General features: G+C 38.3%; 12 protein-coding genes across 12 annotated transcripts; 6 read left to right on the plus strand and 6 right to left on the minus strand.

Annotated features, from left to right (window-relative positions):
- The first annotated feature begins 630 nt into the window (after positions 1-630).
- BBOV_IV009710 (G-patch (glycine rich nucleic binding) domain containing protein) lies at positions 631-1,897 on the plus strand. Its single transcript, XM_001610843.2, has 4 exons — positions 631-744; positions 780-843; positions 879-954; positions 991-1,897. The coding sequence occupies exons 1-4, from the start codon at positions 651-653 to the stop codon at positions 1,279-1,281; spliced, it is 525 nt and encodes a 174-aa protein (XP_001610893.2). The 5' UTR covers positions 631-650; the 3' UTR covers positions 1,282-1,897.
- BBOV_IV009720 (PRP1 splicing factor N-terminal family protein) lies at positions 1,304-4,630 on the minus strand. Its single transcript, XM_001610844.2, has 4 exons — positions 4,506-4,630; positions 4,409-4,465; positions 3,034-4,369; positions 1,304-2,998 (listed from the first exon to the last, which is right to left on the minus strand). The coding sequence occupies exons 1-4, from the start codon at positions 4,583-4,585 to the stop codon at positions 1,349-1,351; spliced, it is 3,123 nt and encodes a 1,040-aa protein (XP_001610894.1). The 5' UTR covers positions 4,586-4,630; the 3' UTR covers positions 1,304-1,348.
- A 79-nt stretch (positions 4,631-4,709) lies between these two features.
- Positions 4,710-5,267, plus strand: BBOV_IV009725 (putative integral membrane protein). The gene is made up of 3 exons (XM_051767728.1): positions 4,710-4,770; positions 4,808-5,129; positions 5,170-5,267. The coding sequence occupies exons 1-2, from the start codon at positions 4,726-4,728 to the stop codon at positions 4,979-4,981; spliced, it is 219 nt and encodes a 72-aa protein (XP_051623628.1). The 5' UTR covers positions 4,710-4,725; the 3' UTR covers positions 4,982-5,129; positions 5,170-5,267.
- On the minus strand, positions 4,889-7,149 carry BBOV_IV009730 (putative integral membrane protein). The gene has a single exon (XM_001610845.2). The coding sequence runs from the start codon at positions 6,927-6,929 to the stop codon at positions 4,959-4,961; it is 1,971 nt and encodes a 656-aa protein (XP_001610895.1). The 5' UTR covers positions 6,930-7,149; the 3' UTR covers positions 4,889-4,958.
- Positions 7,150-7,322: 173 nt separating this feature from the next.
- BBOV_IV009740 (Vacuolar protein sorting-associated protein 35 family protein) lies at positions 7,323-10,120 on the plus strand. Its single transcript, XM_001610846.2, has 2 exons — positions 7,323-7,510; positions 7,930-10,120. The coding sequence occupies exons 1-2, from the start codon at positions 7,373-7,375 to the stop codon at positions 10,078-10,080; spliced, it is 2,289 nt and encodes a 762-aa protein (XP_001610896.1). The 5' UTR covers positions 7,323-7,372; the 3' UTR covers positions 10,081-10,120.
- Positions 10,121-10,444: 324 nt separating this feature from the next.
- On the minus strand, positions 10,445-11,032 carry BBOV_IV009745 (putative integral membrane protein). Its single transcript, XM_051767663.1, has 3 exons — positions 10,847-11,032; positions 10,642-10,711; positions 10,445-10,548 (listed from the first exon to the last, which is right to left on the minus strand). Exons 1-3 carry the CDS (start codon positions 10,960-10,962, stop codon positions 10,450-10,452), a joined length of 285 nt encoding a protein of 94 aa, XP_051623668.1. The 5' UTR covers positions 10,963-11,032; the 3' UTR covers positions 10,445-10,449.
- Positions 11,033-11,629: 597 nt separating this feature from the next.
- On the plus strand, positions 11,630-12,943 carry BBOV_IV009750 (uncharacterized protein). Its single transcript, XM_001610847.2, has 2 exons — positions 11,630-12,353; positions 12,509-12,943. Exons 1-2 carry the CDS (start codon positions 11,963-11,965, stop codon positions 12,568-12,570), a joined length of 453 nt encoding a protein of 150 aa, XP_001610897.2. The 5' UTR covers positions 11,630-11,962; the 3' UTR covers positions 12,571-12,943.
- On the minus strand, positions 12,579-14,853 carry BBOV_IV009760 (putative integral membrane protein). The gene is made up of 8 exons (XM_001610848.2): positions 14,661-14,853; positions 14,526-14,624; positions 14,244-14,385; positions 13,922-14,209; positions 13,791-13,884; positions 13,039-13,554; positions 12,789-13,002; positions 12,579-12,752 (listed from the first exon to the last, which is right to left on the minus strand). Exons 1-8 carry the CDS (start codon positions 14,818-14,820, stop codon positions 12,619-12,621), a joined length of 1,647 nt encoding a protein of 548 aa, XP_001610898.2. The 5' UTR covers positions 14,821-14,853; the 3' UTR covers positions 12,579-12,618.
- Positions 14,854-14,892: 39 nt separating this feature from the next.
- On the minus strand, positions 14,893-16,080 carry BBOV_IV009770 (uncharacterized protein). The gene has a single exon (XM_001610849.2). The coding sequence runs from the start codon at positions 16,049-16,051 to the stop codon at positions 14,903-14,905; it is 1,149 nt and encodes a 382-aa protein (XP_001610899.1). The 5' UTR covers positions 16,052-16,080; the 3' UTR covers positions 14,893-14,902.
- Positions 16,081-16,264: 184 nt separating this feature from the next.
- Positions 16,265-17,793, plus strand: BBOV_IV009780 (Nuclear protein Es2 family protein). The gene has a single exon (XM_001610850.2). The coding sequence runs from the start codon at positions 16,304-16,306 to the stop codon at positions 17,762-17,764; it is 1,461 nt and encodes a 486-aa protein (XP_001610900.1). The 5' UTR covers positions 16,265-16,303; the 3' UTR covers positions 17,765-17,793.
- Positions 17,794-17,811: 18 nt separating this feature from the next.
- BBOV_IV009790 (Actin family protein) lies at positions 17,812-19,383 on the minus strand. The gene is made up of 2 exons (XM_001610851.2): positions 19,239-19,383; positions 17,812-19,040 (listed from the first exon to the last, which is right to left on the minus strand). The coding sequence occupies exon 2, from the start codon at positions 19,007-19,009 to the stop codon at positions 17,861-17,863; it is 1,149 nt and encodes a 382-aa protein (XP_001610901.1). The 5' UTR covers positions 19,010-19,040; positions 19,239-19,383; the 3' UTR covers positions 17,812-17,860.
- Positions 19,384-19,520: 137 nt separating this feature from the next.
- BBOV_IV009800 (putative ribosomal protein L11) lies at positions 19,521-20,494 on the plus strand. The gene is made up of 2 exons (XM_001610852.2): positions 19,521-20,119; positions 20,221-20,494. Exons 1-2 carry the CDS (start codon positions 19,811-19,813, stop codon positions 20,446-20,448), a joined length of 537 nt encoding a protein of 178 aa, XP_001610902.1. The 5' UTR covers positions 19,521-19,810; the 3' UTR covers positions 20,449-20,494.
- Positions 20,495-20,548: the final 54 nt, after the last annotated feature.

Here is a 20,548-nt window from a genome sequence, read left to right on the forward strand (position 1 = left end):
TAGTTGTCTACTATACAAAGCACTGTGTCACCTGGAAGGCCGCTGTCTAAGCAGACCTTCCGTCATGTATCCTTAAACAGTAATACGTAAGACCAATATCACATTAAATCCCTTGCATATATTGTTTGTATCGATTAGTATGAACCATGGAATCACCCCATGATAATGTGCAAGATTCCACTGCTAAAACGTATTATTTACATCATAACTGCATCTGTAATTTATATCAATTCGTTGTGTAATATGTTGTGTTGCACAGAACTCTATGTCTTTTGTTATATATGCTAAAATGAGGCATATGTGTTGACAGCATCTGTTGATGCACAGATGCTGTCTATTATTACCATAAGAGCTTTTATATCTATTGTTGCTTTAGCAAGATATTCAATATTATAGTACATGAATATCATCTTTACTAAAATATAATTTTAGGCACGAATAGATTAATTTTGCTGAGGTCTTATGTTAACGTAATGTAGAGCGGTAATAATAATTATAGCCTTTGCCAATCTACACATTTCATTAAAATATATTATATTGCTTTATAACAATTACATGTGAGACTAACATAGTCTATACAATGAATTAAACCCATGAAAAGCATGCTGTTCTTTATCCCATTGTAACGCCACACACTATATACTCATTATATGATATCGCAATATAGTGAAGACCGACTGTGCGCCTACCATATCTTAATGAAGTCTAAATCTAAACAATTTAGGGAGAAGGTGCAGAATGCTGGTTGGTGTGTTGCATTTGGATTAATAGTATGTTAGGAGTAAATGCTAAGTTTGAATCCAAGATAGGCGCTGCCATATTGGCTAAATATGGATGGAAAGAGTAGGTTGATATAGCAATGATTACATAATTGTTAGGGGAGATGGCCTTGGTAAACAAGGCGAAGGTATCGTCAAGCCTGTTTCACTAAGTGCGGTAAAGAACAACAAAGGGGTAGGTGTGTTTGTATACTGTATAATATCTCAACAGTTGGGAAGCAAAGATGCTGATCCTTGGCATAATTGGTGGGATGACATGTACAACGACTTGGCCAAGAAATCAGTAAAGGTTAAATCTGTGAAACCTAAGTTGTCTAAGGTCAAAAAAAAGGATAAGGAAAAATCGAAAACTAAGAAGTCGCTGATAGAAATTTGCAAAGACAGAGTCGCAGCAAATGGCGATGATACTACTGTAAGATCATCTTTAAGGAATGAACATAGTGAATCTGAGCTGTCTTCTGATTATCCAACTGATGAAGAACATTCAACCGAAAAGAAGTGATTCAGCTCACCATCTTAGCACGGATCTTATTTTAATACTATACTCAATGATTAACTGATTGCATCTGTTAAGAGCCATCGATTCCAGCTTTTGATTGATCTGGCACAAGGACTGCTTTAATGTCATCGGGCAGTTTCTCTAGAGCTTTAGTTAATATATCGTTGTAATGTTCTTCAACAAATTTGTACATCTTGTGAGGCCATGTTAATCGCCAATTAACGACGCGTTTGACTACACGGCACCAGTCGTAACCCGTGCTTGGCTCAGCTTTAGTGCATCCGTTAATAACATCCTTTATGGCATCGTTGTCACCACTGTCCAACTCAAATGCAAGGAATGTGCCCCAAATGACACCATTGGATTCCTCTATGGCCAAGGCACGCTTGAACCATTTACGGGTTTTTAATACCTTGCCATCACGCCAAAACAACTTCGCAGCTGCCATCACAACCAATGGTGAATTCGAACATTGATTGAGTGCGTCGACTGCCTTAGAGTTTTGAGCGTTGCGCTCCTCTAAAAAGATGGCTCTCGCCCATAAATTACCGGAATCGGGGAACTCCTGTAAAGACGAGGACATCATAAAATAGGCGTTACCAGCGTTGCCAGATTCAAGTTCTATATCAACTGCACGGAGCCACAAAAGGTCACAGCTTTTAAGTATATTCTGGCATAGCGATTCAATCAATTCTTCTTCCTCCTGCATGGATGTTGTTGTCGCAGCGGGAATGTCTCCATATGCCCTTGCTAAGCGGAGCAACTCTGTAGGGGATAACTTTTTAGTATTCACTGTAGCAACTTGTTCTGTATGCTTAAGGCGTGGGCCTAAAATGCACCGTATCTTTGTTTTAGCAGCATCTACGAGTGCCCGTGCTTTAGCATGTTCATTGTCACGCACCAGTGACTCTAAAGCAAGTAACCAGAGGCCAACACTCCATGGGCATTGGTCAGCACCGTCTTTAAATATGTTAATCGCCGTTGCTACATCTGGTTCTGGCAATTCTAAACGTAGTTGACCTGCAATCATCCACAGTTTGTCAAAGTACGGATGGATTTCCAACGCCTGGTCACAAAGGTCGATAGCCACTGAATAATTACCCAGCTGGCGCTCGAGCTGAATACTTTGCATCCATATCTTCCGTGTGCCACATTGCTTCCTAGATCTCTCCAGCAATGCTCGGGCACGTTCAAATTCATCATGTTCTCGCTCTAATTTAACAGCGGCTAATGAGATTGATTCAACATCCATGTTTTTGGAATAGGCATCCGCCAGTATAGCTCTTGCACTTTCTACATCGCCCTGTATCCACTTATGTTTTGCTGCCATTAACCACAATATATCGGAATTAGGACAGTACTTGGTAGCCTGTGATAGTACGTCATCAACGTCCTCTGGTTTGCCATGTCTGGTCTCAAGCTCTGCCAAAGCCAGCCACAATGACTTTTTCGTTTTCATTTGTTCCAGGGCACTCCGATATATTGCACGTGCACACGCGAACAGTTTTTTTTCTTCCATGCGCTCACCATCTTCTAGCCATGTCTCCTTAAGCAAGGCCGGATCTAAGCCGATGTTCATGGTGCACTTAATAATTGCTTGTGCCGTCTGTACAAAATTGTTTTCCTCACACTGCTCAGCCTGTTTTAACCAGTTGCTACGGACATGTATAACCCCCTTTTTGCTGAGATTATCCAAACCACGTGATATGATTTTCTCAACCTAATAGCAATATTAATCTGGAGTAAAAAACCCACCATCTGCTGGTTACCGTTTGATTCCTCGAGTTTAGCAGCAGTAATCCAAATATCTGCATTTGTTGGTAGATGCTTACGCGCCTCGTTGAGCACCTTCTGCGCCTCTTGATATGAACATAGCCTGGCTAGAGCCAACCAAAGATCCACGGAATCGGGAACGCATTCTACCGCACGCTTGAGCATGACATATGCATCTGTTTCGTCTTCCAACGATATAGCATCCTTCCACAGCCTGACTGAATTAGGAATGAACTCAAGGGCCTTCCGTAGAATACGACGTTTATCGTTGACGTTTGATTCACGCCGCGCGGCTTCAACCCATATTTTGACTGACTGCGGAACCATGCGAACAGCCTTTGCCAATACGGCTTTAGCGTACTCTGGCTTCTCCAAACGAGCTGCTTCCAACCAAACGTCTTCTCGGTCGCCACACTTTTCACAGGCCTGTGCGATAATTTCCCGGGCACTCGAGATTTTGCCCGCCAACTCCTCAATACGGGCTGCTGCTATCCAACCGGGAGCGTGGTTAGGGTTCGTAGCAATCACTGACTTTAGAAGTTTTCGTGCTTTCTTTATATCGGCTATGTCACTATCGCTTTTAATGTTCATGGAGTTTAGATCCGTTAGGTAACCCTTGGGGTCAACGACCGTTTGACCGCTGATGTTATCCATAACTTTATCCAATGTGATAGATAAAACAGCACCCCTGGCTTCACCAAGATCATTCAATGAACTTGTATCACCAGATGTAGCACTGATCAAGGAAGAGCGTACACCTGATGGTGTTGCACTACCACCCATAATACCTAATGGTGTAGAAAAACCTAAAGGCGTTGATGTACCTATACTGCTCTCAGATTGCATATGGACCTTGGCTGAGTATAATAACGAGTCTGGTGCCGCAGTATACTGATGTTGGCGTTTGTTTTGTTGTTTTCGCTTAAAGGAATAGTCACCTATGGAAGGTATGGATTCCCATTCTTCAAGCGATAGGTTTTTTAAATCACGCTTTAACGGTGCGAGTTGCTGATGTATAGTGGGCTTGTCAGCACGATGTTTATTAACCTCTGTTCTAATCTGCGATTCACGTCTCGAGCGCCTACGCTCATCCATACGATTGTCAATAAAGTCATATATGAGATCTGCCTCTCTATCCTCGTCATCGTATTCTGCATCTTTGAATAACTGTTCGTTCTCGAGGTTTAATGAATCCTCCCCTCCAACCACAGTCAAATCTACTGCTTCGCTGACATCGTCACGCGATACACCACCAGCAAAACTTGTTGCGCCCCTACCACGTCCAGGAATATAACCCTCGGGTGCTTTACCGAATGGACTGTACAGATATGTAACATAACATAAGACCTTAACATACTCTGCAGAAGATACCGATGAATAGCCAAAATCCGCTCTAGTAGTGAATGCTGTGGCACTAAGAACACATTATAATGATTAATTGGTAATTAACCTACCCTCGACCAGCTCCAGGAGCGTAATGTGCAGGCTCATTAGCCGATGGTATAAACTTACGTGCTCCCGGCAAAAGCGACATTTTTACAATGGAATCTCTACATGGCACAAAGCGAATATGTAAAACTACTTATATATAGAATACAAGAGAGATATCAGCCCTATATTTGAGATATTACCCTATACGTGTTAATACACTTTGGACAGTGCCAACACATTGCCATGGTAATGCCATCCAAGGATTTCAACATACGTGCCTTTACTATTGTAGGTGTACTATTGGCATATATTAATTATGTTACAGAAAGGTGTGTGTTGCGTTTGTGCGCTGGGATACCTGTATGTACTAAAGAAGTATGTTGCGCTGGAGTATCATCACTACAAACGAAAAAGATCACTTATTGAACACGATGCCAAGCCAGATCAAATGAATATGATTATGGTAGAACGGTTTATTAAGGAAAAGTCTCAACGTTAAGGAACCATTCACTGCGGTATGTGCGAATGATCAGGTACTTTATCAGATAACCGAGTTTTACGAATATGATGTGAATGAAAGGCAAATGCTCCGATAGTATCGCTAAAAGGAAAAGAAAAAGTCCAAGCTTTAATATGGTCTTAATAAGGTATGAATAAACTATACTCGTCAGACCCAATACTCCACAGAACGCAGCTATTATAACTCCATAACGACGAATCAGCGCCAATGCAGCATTAGCGTACCATATAACGGCGTTGACGAAACTTAAAACTTGAACCATGCGTTTCCTTAATTTCGGAGGTACACTGGTAGATAAACAATTTGTAAGAGTCTTGATAGAGATGTTCTCCTTACGACGTAATGATGTATTCAGCTTTGTATATATTTTCACCTCGTCAGTGAACACATGAGTAGGTATACATTTCATATTACGCTGGAACCGCTCCTTAGCTTTAAGAACACCTTTAACATCTTCATCATCCTCAACAACTTCATTCAAAAAATTTTCTAGACCCAAACCGCAAATCGTCAATCGGCGTGACTTTTCAAAAACATCACCAAAGTCGTTCTTGTATTGCCGCAGTGAAGAAGCACGTAAATATAATATGAAAACTCCTACAACAAAGCAAGAAACGGCAATCGATTTGCTATCAAAGATGAAACCAGCAATCAGTATTGATAGAATCAGATATAGGTAAGGTGTGGGAGATAATACGACATCGCCCAGACCGATGTGTTTCTTCAGAGTGTTGGCAGCTACAGACAACTCATAGGCACGTGTTACAATACTGCACAGAGATGTATCTTCCGAGTCGTAATCGTCTTCGATTGTGCCTGGTGAAGCCATGAAAGCATTGATTTCTTTTTTCATATCTATTGGCATCCGCGATAAAAGTTTGAGCGAAATGGATGTGAAATAATAGTTCTCCACTGTGTGCTCACAACATACTTGATAGTCGTGACAATTAGCACAAAAGCTGTAATCAATATCACTCAATACAGCAGGAACCTCTGATAATTTGCAGCATGTACAACCGTCCTTGATGAAAAATGACTTCTTTACATTGAGATCATAGGTTGCTACCTTATTTGAAAGTGGTATCTCATCGGTGGTTTCTTTGGAATAATCTGTCTTAGCAGGGGCATGCACGCTGTTCAACTCCTCCGAAGCGTTATCTTCAGCAGTGGAACCTGATGTACCAACATCATTGTTTTCGGCATTCGCAGTGTCCTTATCAATTATCAAGCCTTTGCTATCTAATCTCCGGGGAGCCTTCTGTGGTGTGGTAACCTCCGAAGTGTCAAGACGAAAGTCAAAATATCTGTACAATGCCTTTTTGTGAACACTGGTGGTGTACGATGAAAGATAGGCACATACACGGCAAGCACAGCAAACTCTATTATTGTCTAAAAATGGTTTGCCGTTTACGATAGGGTAGTATAAAATACCACCCGGGTTGTATGTGAGGAACATAGGATTCACACGAAAGGCGCATATCATATTATATCTCTTCCCTGGTACAAGTAAACTCAGCTCAATATTACACCAAGATATCAAAACTTCATCAGTCGCCTCATCCGTTAATACTGGACGAATTATCCTTTCAATTGGCTTATCCGATAAACGCAGCTGAAGACATTCATACAGCTTTAGTGTAATGATTGAATTTGGTGATCGTATGCGTAACCTTATTGCATTATCAAACATATCATCCTCGTGGTTGAGCACACGGGTCTTATATACAAGTTTATTATCAATATATATGTCAATGCGTGGCATATATATGGCACAGGGAAGAAATGAATATTCCTGGGCAATATGCGACAAAAATTGATTAATATGCAGGTCCAATATAGCATATTCATCCTTGACAGTGGAATGCACGTCGTCTTCCGCATTATTGCCAACAGGAGAATCTGTGTCTTTAGAATCTGTACTCGCCATATTTTAGAATTTGTTGCCACATTTAACCGATCAGTTCAAGAGTTGATAATATAAAGTTATTAAAAAATCATATAGATGGAAATACATAATAAGAGTCGGTAATTTAAAGTAAACGAATTACTATACATAGTTTAAATCAGCATACATTTAAAAGACATTGTAGCATCAATTTTCAATGTCTTCTGTAGCATTCCGGAACATATTTAATCCTTAAAGTTATTATACTAAAATGAAAATTAATCCACATCTCATCCCATCAAATTATGATTATTTATTATACCCTCAATTACACGTAGTGTGTTGGAATAACCAGGGATGTACCACACCATGGAAACAAATTAGACAAGAATTTTGTGAGGGTGTTTATTTATAATTTTCATCTGTCTCACAGATAAATATTGTGAGAAGGTGTAGCTATTCATTGGCCTAACGTTCACCTCAACATGTCGAGGCGAGGAGGCTGCTGTCACGATGATGCCTATGATGGCAACTATGGCTATCATGAGCTCGATCAGTGCAAGCTACTTGAAGAATCGCTATTTTATGTCAAAGAACATGCCTATTATATGCGCCAAGCTTTGGTAAGTGGATGCTGTATGTAGGAGTGTATATGTTATGTGTGTTATATCATTTTTTCAAAATGTGTTGTCATATTAGATTACATAATGGTCAACACCATAGCAAATATCTTGATAAAGGGCCTATTTGGCTTTGCTGTGTATTGTTATTCCTTACTAAAACATTATTCACTATATGGTTCCAATTTCTCGTTATAAATATGATTATTCTTATATTATGTCATAATGATTGGAAGCGTTTGCTTATTTGGGTGTTTTGTTGCATTAGCAGTATACGCATTTTATCTATACAACCCTTTCGTGTTGCGTTATTGTATGCTGATTCAACATTGTAGTAATGCTAGTATATTGGATAGTAATATTCTCTAACATGTAGTTTTCACTCATCTAAATGGTATTTATTGTTATTAATGTCATTATAGGACGCTAATGATTTGGGCGAAGCACTGAAACGTGGGATAAATGTCATTAGCGAGTTACGTACTTCAAGTTTAACGCCAACTAGTTACTATGAACTATATATGAAGGTTTTCAATGAACTACAAATATTATCTGATTTTATGGGAAATGAAGAAAAGAGTGGCGTGAAGTTAAATCAGTTATATGAAACTGTCCAACAAAGTTGTTTTATTTTGCCGCGATTATATTTACTGATTATGGCAGCATCCCATTGTATCAGAGAAGGTAAAGTATCATCCAATGAAATATTAAGCGACGTTACTGAATTGTGTAGAGGTGTACAACACCCTGTCCGTGGACTTTTTCTGAGGTATTTTTTAATTCAAATATGTAAGGATAAGTTGCCAGACTCCGATGCCAATAATCCCAATGGGACATTGGAGTCGTTTAATTTTTTAATGAGTAATTTCAAAGAGTCAGTAAGATTATGGATTAGATTGAATAATGGTTGCCATTCGCTCTTGGAGCAAAAGCGATGCGACAAGCAGCGTTTGGAATTGGGCTTGTTGGTCGGAACTAATTTGGTCAGAATGGCGCAATTAGAACATTTGGATTGTGAATTCTACACTCAGACGGCTTTACCAGCCATATTAGAAGAAATTGAGTCAACAAAAGATGTTGCCGCCAAAAAGTACCTGTTGGATTGCCTAATACAAGCTTTCTCAGATGAATACCACCTTAAATCATTACCCAATCTTCTCAAAGTCATCGTTAATTCTATTTCTACTAATGACTGCGTTAAAGTCGTATGTACATTGATGAATCGGCTTTCTACTTATTTCCAATCCTCTGAATCTGCAGGTGATGATGTCCATGTGGGTGTTGTGTTCGAAGTGTTTCATGATCACTTAAGCACAATAAACATACGTGATGGAATCACTCTAAAGTGCTTTTTAGAACTTCAAGCAAGTTTTGTTGAGTTCACTTCAACTGTGTACCCCGGAATTATTGAGCACGTTGAAGTTATTCTAACCCATGTGGTTAACGTTTTGAGTTCATGCGGAACTGAGAACATGATTCATGAACCAGAGGCTTGCGAAAGTATCGTAAAATTACTTACTTTACCTTTACATACCCTTGGTCTGCGGTCATTGGATATGCAACACAATGAACCCTTATTGGGATTTTTGCCAAAGCATTTGCACAGGAATGTTGCAAGGGCAATGATTGATGCGTTGATTGATTCGAAACTAAAGATTGAGAGCTGCGAAGTCTTCGAATCGATATGCCGTTATTTGAAATCATTGTTTGAAAAAGCAGAGTATGAACCGTCAGGTCATATATTAATGGAAAATCAAAATCACGTTTCAAGATTCATACATACCATTGAGACATATGACCCCAAGGACCAATTTGACATATATCAGCGTTTGTCAAAACGTATGATTAGTCAAGGTCCTATGCACTATCGATACAGCATATCTACACTTATTTGCCGATCTCTTATGTTGGTTTTCAAGCCATTTGAGCCCGCTGGGGAATCGACACCTGTTCATAGATCTCCTGATACACGTGACGCAGCAGATATGGCATTGTCGATATTTAACTTTGTTAACGATTTATTGGCTCGTGTGAAGCCCATGATACCGGAGGAATCCTTGAAGTTGTCTATGATGTCTGCAATTACTGTTAATGAGCTTTGTGGCCTTATGAATCTCGATATGCAAGAAGAGTCCAACTACATGAAATTTGGCAATGTTTGCCATAACTTTATCGCAAACTGCTGCATCATTTTTGAGGAAGAAGTTGTGGAATCTGACTCCCAACATCGTTGTCTCCTTTACCTCATATCAGCCTTCTGTTCTAAAATAACAATTTTAGACCCTGAACATCAATCTTCGATGGCAATGAGACTAGCGAAATACGCTATTGGTATGCTGAAGCTGGAACAGCAGTGTTCTGCTCTAGCTCACGTTGCATCATCATTTGCCAATAGTGGGGACCACTTTAAGGTTAAATGGGCGCTTCAACGATCTCTTACGGCAGTGCAGCAACATCAGTATCTTCCGCTTGGAGATGTTAGTCAAGCATTAGCCCCTGTTAAGGTGGTTGCTGCAAATCTGCAGAATCGGTTTGACCTGTCTGACCTCATGGAGGCAATCAACCAATATTAATTTTTTTACCATACATTTTACAATTCATGAGTGATATATCCCTCTACATGTTGTATACTAACATAATGTTTCATAAAATCTTCCGTTCGCCTTCTTTTTCGATTGAAATATCTATTACATTCGTATAATTGATTATGGTGCTAAACATTATTTTGGAAAGAAACATCGTATTTCTCCAAATAAACCTATTCCTAACATTCTATATGTGTAAAGCTCGTCAATGTATACTCTATAGTATTAGAATAATTGAAATTTGATAATTACTGTAGCTACAAAAGGATAAATATTACTGGTGCCTATATGAACACTACAAAGATAGATAACTATATAGGGTATCAGTATTACTAATGAAATTGGTTCAGTGAGTGATTAATAGTAAAATTGAGCCGACTGAAGAAGATATCGCTTAATACGTTCTTTAGCAATAGCTTCTAATTTTCTCTTGACCCTAACAATATTGGCATATTCCTGCGTGGTTGTGAATACACGATATGTTAATAAATATAGCGTATAGAATGGTTTCAAAACATGATAAAACGATAATGAGAAAATTAATCTTACCTCAGCCATTCCTCGGATGCGATAGTATGCAAATATAAGGACGAACGAGAACGAAAATAGCAATGTGGAACTGTATACAATTAAAGATATATTAGCGTAATTAATCCTTCATGATATATATGGTTCAACCATCGCATTAAAAACATAAATTGGACGATGATATACTTTAGATATAAACATATAAGGAAACATTTAAAAAACTTACGCAGCGTAAAATACGTTAGGATCGGTTACAACATCTATTAAAAACTGTTTTGAGAGGTTATTCAAATGTTCATTCGGCAACAAGTTCCATAGATTAAATGAAATCATTGTCGTCATTTATCGACGTCTTACAAGGTGAAATGTGTATAAATGATAACCTATCGATATACATCACATTTGCGATATTGAAGGTGTAGATCTTCATAGAATAAAAACTATAGACCGATTACATCTGTTATTTATAACATACAAAATGAGCTTCGGTTGGGCTGTGTAATTATATTTCCTACATAGGATAGCTTCATGTGTATGCCGTGATTACTATTACAGATTCAAAGCAGCAACAGGCTGATTATAAATTAAAATAAAAACATCAATGAAATGCAAGGATTTTTAGTTTATTCATTAGATGATTTTGAGAATTTATACTACGCACGACACGGAAAATAATGTGCATCTTCAATAATTTATATATACGTACTTAATACACACATTATGTTTCTAAAATATTTCATACCATCATCGCTTATCATGACGTAGATATTGATATTAACTAACATTACACATATAGAATTATGTGCAAATATGTGGCATAGAAGACGTAATTACACATCATCTAATTACTAAAGCGACATAGCAATACCATTTAACTTGCTGTATCAACTCGTTAGTGTGGAAAACAGTGGAAGTGAATCTGGAAATAGTCAATAACTTAGGGTGGGGCCATTTCAATCTTCCACCATCTACGTCGATTGCTTTGTACCTACTATTTTTATGATATATCTTTAATCACAGAAACATTTCTTTATTGTAACTGATATCTGCTCTTTTGATGCTCTTGAGTTAATGGCTTCTAGACAGTATTAAGGGAACATCTTTTAAATACATATCTACTGTTTCATTTCGCTTCCATTTTATTTTAGCTTGATTTTATCAATCAACTGTTCTAATGGATAATTAGTCATTGGTTATTGGTCGCTATCGCTTATTATAGCGGCCGCAGCCTGGCACAAAGCCTATAATTGCATATCTTATCGTTTTGGCTTTTATTTAAAGGGTAATATCTATGTATGCATTATATTTGTTTATTTTATTGATGTATTCGTAAAATTGAACGATGAGTGGAATTGGTTCTGCACAAGACTCGTCGATACGCTGGGCGGACGAGTTGGACGACTCTGATTCTGGAATTGAACCACCAATGGATTATAAACCATTATATTCGCAAGAGTCAACTACTGATTATCGTCAAACATCGGCTAAAGCACCAGAGGAGACAGCGAAATCGTTTGAAGGGCACCGTGCTGATTTTCTTGCAGGTGATCCTTCTGATACATGTGACTTATTTTCACGTCGCAATTTGCGTTCAAACAATAAAAAGGGCACTAATTCACGTAAACCCAGGACGTTCACACCTCCTCATGATGACGAATTCAGTTGGAGATCTTCGTCGAATTCTCTTAGGGGCGGCGGTCGCAATGTATCATCAATGGGTTCCAAAAGTGAAGGTACGTGATCATAGATATTGGAAAGGAACGTGATACGTTCACATATTATCATATATACTCAACCGCTCCTAGTAATTCTGCACTTTTAATGATGTGTGCCGTATAGATACAAGTATCGTATTGTGTTGCGGTATTGCATTGTTAATCGTTTACAGAAGATCGCGGATTTTATGGAATGAGAAACCGGCGTAGAGAGGAAAATAACTCCGCCTGGTAATACATTAAATGGTCTTCTGTTAGAATATTTTTTGTAGTTAAAATATTATTACGTAAATGTGGATTGCACCATTGGTTTGTAAATTTTTTCAAGGAGCCTGAACGTATCAAAATCGGTGTTGAAGGTTGAATATAGCATTGCGTCGGCGTATACACTCATTTGCTTTAGGGCAATGTTGATCACTGCATATTTTCATTGGTTAAAATCCATAGACTTACCATTTGCAACTACATCAAGCGTGTTTGCGAAATCAATTGGCATTGAATAACGGCGAATCGTTGAAATTGCCTTAGACAGTGAAGCACATTGTGCTACAAACTCTTTTGCGACCTGTTGAATCGTGGTATCGGTGTAGCCGAGCATGTTTGCGATACATAGCCAGTTTGATAACCCTCTAGTGTATATAAGGGCGAGAGTAATGGCCTTGTTAGCCTGTTATTGTCATGATATGACTAATTGTAGTCTTACCTTATATGGTATTTTCGGTGTTGAACTCAGAAAACCACCGAGAATGATGTCGATTAAATTTCCACAGGCATTACACGTGTTCGCCTCCGGATTGAGTTCGATTCTTAAATTGCCAACGCTTTCTCTCTTGCTTGTAAGTGCTATTATGTGTGCCTCGGCCTCCACGACGTTCTCAATGAAGGCTTCAACATACGATGAGAACATTTGACCTCTAGTGTCGACTAACATGCGATAAATTAGCGTGTCAACTTGATATCGTTGCCGCTTTCCTTCTACAGAATAGGTGGATGCCTGTGGAATCTTAATGAAGGGTACCATAGGACATCTCCGAGGGTCTTCAGTAAATGATACGTGCATGGCATTCCCTGTTGGCTCAAAACGACCAGTTCCCGGGTTCAGGGTCATACTTACTCCTAGTGAATAGTTTAAAAATGCACGTGCAAGTAGCAGTTCATCTTCGTACTTCTGTGTTCCATGTGTAGGGAAGGCCTCTATGCTATTTGCTATAACATGGTCCTGCATTTTCATTAAAACGTTGCAATTATGAACGATTACGTACATAAACACAAATATGGTCAAATTATAATTGTTGCAATGTAACTTTCATGAAGATATACATCATATGCTAGAAGCTGAGAAAAGTCACTATCAGATTCCACAAATGAAAACTAGTCATACATTAATTATGAAAAGCGAGAACAACACCAGATGAATGTGTGACCTAAGCTAGTATTCCATGAACTCCAACTAACCATATGTGACAGATGCAAATTGATGAGTTCGTAGTACGCTTCTATCAGGGTTATAACCCACAACGTGGCTACTATTAATGTAGCGCTTTCAAGACTGACATTTATGAATTAAACATATTCAATAAATTTACCCAAATAATTTGCTTTTGTAATCTTCTATGCCAGGAATAAAGGACAAGATTTTGTTCAGAGCAAATGCAGCGTCCCAAGTTATCACAGATGAAGGCCTTATTAAGCACCACATCATATAACACAGTCTTGTAAGTAATGCGATAAAGATAGTGAAACCGATTGATACAACAACATGGAACACCGACAATGCGATCACCGTTTGCATATGCGGTGCTGTTATATGCTCTCTATCCAATGAGCGCATAACATCGAGTCGTTGTCTTCGGACTCTTAACTGATATAGTACCCTGAGAAGCTTTAATATCTATTACTTACACTTACGCTGCGCATATTACAAACAATATTTGCAAATTAGTAATATATATCCTGCATATCGCATTTGCGAATATCGTAATGGCTGACGTCGTAGCAATTATATTAATGAATCCCCAAAGAATATATTGGATATCAGAGTGACCCGATCCTACAATTAATATGATACATAGACGACATGTGTTCTAGATAAAAATGCATATACAAAGTGACATTAGACAGGGATAGATTGACCTCCAAGTGAACATCGAATATACAATTGTACAAAACATTACGTTAATAGCACATTACCTCTAAATGTCACTTGACGCGATGTTAATAAGAATACCAAGGCAACATAAGTGGCGAGAGCAGTTGCGCAAGGACAGTATATTGCTTTAAACGGATCATCTACAATAAAATAGAATGATTTGCTATTTAGTATACCTGTATATCCACTTTTTGTTAGAATCCTGGCTGCATATGCGAAAAACAGTTTACACAGTGTAATCGCAAGTACCACTATGGCGTGGACTTTGGAGAGTTGCGATATAGCGCGAATTGAAGCTCTCCTCTTCACATCCTTCCATGTTAATGAAACGCCCATATTTATTTCATAGCGTCTATAACGATATTGTGTGTTAGTGTTACGCGCGCGACATTAGAGTGGTGCTTAATTATGAATAAAATTAATCATTATTAGAAACCAGTTTACATATGTATATAGGGCCACAATTTGTTCTATCTGGCATTAGAGCACACCCGTATTTTCGCGTTTCTACCTGTGGTAGTGGTACTTTAGCTTCATCTATCCATGATAGTTTCTTCCTTAGGTTTTCCAAGTCAGATACTAAATCGATTGTTTCATGCCTTAGTGTTGCTATAGATTGAAGAACTGTGTGTATAATGAGCTCATTTTCTATGGGATCAAGTGATTCTGTAACATATAATATTGTCCCTCCAGGTTTGAGGAAACTAATGGCGGTGGTCAGTGCGTTCAATGCCTTCGTGGAATCATCTTTTAAATTCCTTTTACTCCATGACATTGGTGTTGCATAGTAGGAATGTGGAGGCATCCTTACGAATATGCGATCGAATGTTCCGAATCGTTTCAACTTATGATTCATTCCATCGTAGCATGTTATTTGTACATTCATTGACCTTAGCAATCTTTCTGGCAAATATTTTTGTAGGTTTGACATAGAAGTTGCATATAGGCTTTTGGTTGGCTCGGCGCATACCAGTAAAGACTTATCTGCTTTACATAGCATATCATCTCTAGCTCGATTGATTAATTCAACAATTTCCATAGTGCTTTTACCTTCTCCTGATATTTGCGACACTGATTCTGAAGTGGGAAACATAAGCGAAGCAAATATAAGACTATGAACTCCTCCATGTGCGAACATATCCATAACCCTTTCACCTGGCTGCGGTCCTAGAGCATAACAGGCATAGCATATTCCGATATTAATGCGATAGACACTATCAAATACAGTTCCCACTAAGTTATTTGCATTTAAAATAGCTTTTTTGTCGTATAAATCGATGTCATCCAAATTAATTAAACCATTATCCGTAGGTTTGAATTCATCCTCTTCATGGCAAAAAGGAAAAGCAGATTTGCGATAATACGATGTTCCTACCAGATTCTCCAGTTTTATATCTGTATTCGGATTCTTGCATTCATCCAGCATATCAGGTATATGAGAATAGAACGGAGGTATTAGTGCGATTGTATTCTGAGTATTTCGCAGGGCTGTGGACAACGCTGCCCATCTTTCTCCATATAAGTTCGCATAATGCGCTTCAAACGTATTACTGCCTTGTACTTTCATTTGTTTAGTCAGCTACATGTTATTTCTTGTATACGTTATCGTTATAGTGTTACACAGTGATCCCAACGGTCAATCATAGAACACATACAAAATGGAATTAATATGCTCTACATCTTTGTTAGCGAATTAATATGTTATTATCAGTCCGATGTGTAAATACCAGACGTTTTAATATTAGTAACTATCTCAATAATGTGGTTAAATATGAATATGAACTGTAATTAACATTAATATATTCAATGTGTAATTAATATGGATGACGGTAATATGGCTAACTCTGTTTCACTAGGTAAATTGTGCAATATAAGCAGAGGAACGTCTACTAGTGGCTCGCATCGCCGGAGTCCAGGTTTCTGTTCCACGGATGTGGCCGATTCGGATAACGCAGATGCTACGTTTCAGGAATTCACAGAACAAGATGCCACATCATCGGTAGATGCCGTGTTATCTATTGACAACTCGAAGTCAGATACGAAAAAATTCGAAAACACTATCCTGGATCCCAAGGTACAAATCGCATCACTAGAGAAGGAAACAAATATTGATATAATTGTTTCTAAGAAGCCTGATACTACATCAAAAGTCTTAAATAATGACAGTTCCGCAGTAGCTTGTGCTAAATCTAAGAATGATTGGCGCTTAAATGCAGTCTCAACTATTCAAAAGGAGCCTCTGGTGCCATACGACGATGTTTTGCAACGTATTCGAAGGAATTACCAGCTGAAAGAATTAAATGAAGAAGATTATGTCGGTTGTTTGGAGTCGATTATTGAACGTGATTACTTTCCTGGATTAATGAAATTACGTGTGAACAATCTGCTGTTGGAGGCAGAATCACGTGGTGATCAAGCCCGTGTCAAATACCTTAAGGATAAGCTACAGCGTTTGGATGATGATAATGATGAAATGAATATAAAGTTGCGTACCACAGGCAACGAAGACGTCGTTGTAAATGTCGGCAAAGGTGGATTAAGGATTGATGAATTCAGCCGAATATTTACGTCGGAGGATAATCGCAGTTTTGGCAGATTGTTAGAGAAAAGCATAACTCAAAGTAACGAGAAGCATTCTTGGATGGAAGGTGTTGCTAGAAAGCACAACTTGGCTATAGCATCTAACCAGGTTCTGACTAACTTGGGTATTAGCAGCGGTGAAGTTCAATCAAATAAAGAACATAGCCGCAATGCTTTGTTTTTTAATAAAGATTATGGAATCAACATGCCCACCACTAACAAATCGCAAATTCGTCATAATAATACATCCATGCCATCGGATCACGATGAAATGATATCAAAACTTGAATCACGACAGAAAAAGCGTCGTGCGGAACACCTAAAGAATGCATTCCACGGCAAGGTTAATGACTTGATTGCTGAATTCGGATTGAGTGAATGTAAAGACCTGATTGATCAGGAACAGATGGCAAAGTACGACTTTGTTCAAACTCCTTTAATTTCTTTAGGAAATGACGCAACTTACGACGTGCCCAAACCGATAGCGCGTGAGGAAATAGCAGAACGCCTGCGCAAGAAGTATCAGTCAACTCCGCTTAAAACACCATTGGCCAATACACCACATTGTAAAACACCATTACTTATTCAAAAGCTTATTGCGAAGCACAACAAGCTTACGGATCCTCAATTAAGGAGTTCTTACAGAAGTTCCAAGTATTCCAGGGGTTCTGTGCTGAGCGGTCCAGTATCGAAACCATAACTAATATGGATGCTAGATATGATTTGTATATTACTATCACTAATATTATAACTCTATAAGGTTAATAGGTGGAGTAAGATGAAGTACCATGTAATTTTACTTAACCATTTGGCGTAAAAATACACGTGGACCTTCTTCTTCGTAATCCGCTTTAGTGATCCATTGTTCCTTATATGTCTGTCTTACTTCCGGCGTTCCTAGGAAGCACGCACCTTTCCAACTGAGCAAATGTTGATCACGGGAAGTGTTGACCATGATGTTAGACCTGGCTGCGGCTGGCGCCAAGTTCTGTAACTCGAATGACAGTCTTTCACCCAAGTTTTCGAATTTTGAGCTGGCTCCACAAAGATATATATTTTCCATTAGCAGTTTACGCTGTGTTAGACCGGAGTCCTGAATTGACTGCCATAGTAGCTGTGATAATCCCGGATGAGAAAAGCCAATAATGGTTGGGTTGAATAGAATCTCACAAACATAGAAACGTTCTACAGATAAACCAACCACATTAGTCTCGCCATCCCTCAACGTCTGTCCATCTGGCAAAACATATTGCTTCTCTAGACCTGCAGCGTTGTTTTCATCAGCTCTAGGATCCAATGAAGTGAAGCAAAGTTCCTCCTTAATTTTACGACACGTATCAAAGTCATCCCTGGACGTCATAGGATACCCAAGTTCACATAGTAACTTCTGAAGATACATTGTAAGTTCCAAACCTCCAAAATCGATTCTTCTAATTGCCTTCTTTTCAAGGTGACCCTCTTCCATTGGCACCACTTGTATCATACCATCTCCTATATCTACAACCATTCCAGAGCTTTTACCAACGCCATACAACGAAAGCACTCCGGACATTGAGGTGTGGATTTCTTCAACTCCCATACCTTCCAATAATATTTCTCCCGTTTTCCTGTGGTGTTCTGCCGAACAAAGCACAGGTTCAATCATCAAAACGGAAGCTCCTTTAGGTTCAACATCCATGGTATCAAAAGCGTACTTCCATAGACCAGCAGCAATATCGTAATCAAAAATATGACCATGGTCCACTACATTAGTCGTTGACATGTATGACATGCGTTGTTGGCACTCATTTCCATAGTACCTTTCATTACCCATCTCCTTTTGGAAACGTCGACGCACATCACCGTATATGCTAGGGCAGTGTAGTAGCGGTTCAGCCTGGTCACTGAGTCCAGCCTTTAGATACAGTGACCCGGTATCTATGATAACACTAGGGTAGTTAGACATTTTGTCATTTGATGTTTACAAAAAGTAAAGCCTATATAATAATGAGTGATATAAACGAATGATTATTTATTACAGCCACATCCAAACATGTAGGTATTCCATCAATCAATATAAATAAAAACGATTAATATGCATAGCACAAAAATGGAAAGGGATTACATAAGGTAAATAGGAACCCATCGAATACTAATACCATTAAATTTACAAAATTCCACCACTATATACTTACCTAAATAATGCTACTCTATGAAATGCGATGATTACGTTAAAAGTTATCCTTGTACACCTGGCACTTTATGACATGAATAACGCCGTTATACATAACAATCTCATGTATAATATGAAAATAATTGAATTGAACACATTAATTTAATAACATTTTCATTGAATATATTATAGTAAAAATGATACTCAACCGCAACATATGAATCAATGTGTGGCATTGACATAAACATTCGACGCGTTTTAACCACACCTATGGTTTTTACTTTTAAAATACATCATTAAATTCATAAATATAATATAATGTAGTGGACTTTGCATGTTATATTTTTCATATAACACAGGATTCTTTAATATTATATATGCTATACAATGTGTATTGAACTGTGTCTTGACGATACATATGATTTCGATCTGATGTACGTCATTGGATAAATTGCTGTCTAATTGAATGTTATTTCATTTTTAGACTTAATGTATCTACTAAATACAGTACAATGATTATTAAAAACTATATACATGGCTGATTATAATATCCATGGCTATTCGTGACTGATATATCTTACTTGATATGCACTAATGAAGTTTCTTGGAAGATACCGGTTGATAGTACCAGCGGCTGTCGCCAAACCATCACCTTCTATAGGTCAAGCATTAGGTCCATTGGGTATTAACATGACAGATTTTTGCAAGAAATTTAATGAACGGACGCAGTTAATTAGGCCGAATGTTCCAATTCAAGTAAGGATATATACGTTATCAAACGCGTCATATAAATTCTCACTTCGAACTCCTGGATCGCAATGGTTTTTACGTAGGATCGCTCGTGTTCCTATGGGATCATCTAAGCCTAAGCATGAGATTGTAGGCAATGTTACCTTAAAAGAGGTATGTTGGCCACTATGGCGTGAACAACGTTATTTTGCCCGTTAGAATAAACTACTTGTGCTTGATATACATACGTTCAACATTGTTATATGTCATTACAGGTTTATCACATTGCCAAATGTAAATGTATGGATCCGCCATTAATAGGGATTCCTTTATATGTCATATGTAAACGTATTATCGGTACGGCTAAAGCCATGGGAATCGCGGTAACTCGGGAGTTGATGCCTGAATTCCGTAAGCGTGATTACACACGAGTGTCTCAGCTAGACCAAATGAAGAAAGATATTCGTATGCATCGCAAATCGCAGAAACGCGGGAAAAAGTAGTAGAAATATATACCAAACTACTATTTTGAATATTACACATCTACCATATGCGTGCTATCACGAAGCGTTGATTTGTTATTTTTGTTTTTCTTATTTATAC

Source organism: Babesia bovis, assembly GCF_000165395.2.
Source record: "Babesia bovis T2Bo chromosome 4 map unlocalized Chr4_1, whole genome shotgun sequence".
NCBI lineage: Eukaryota > Apicomplexa > Aconoidasida > Piroplasmida > Babesiidae > Babesia > Babesia bovis.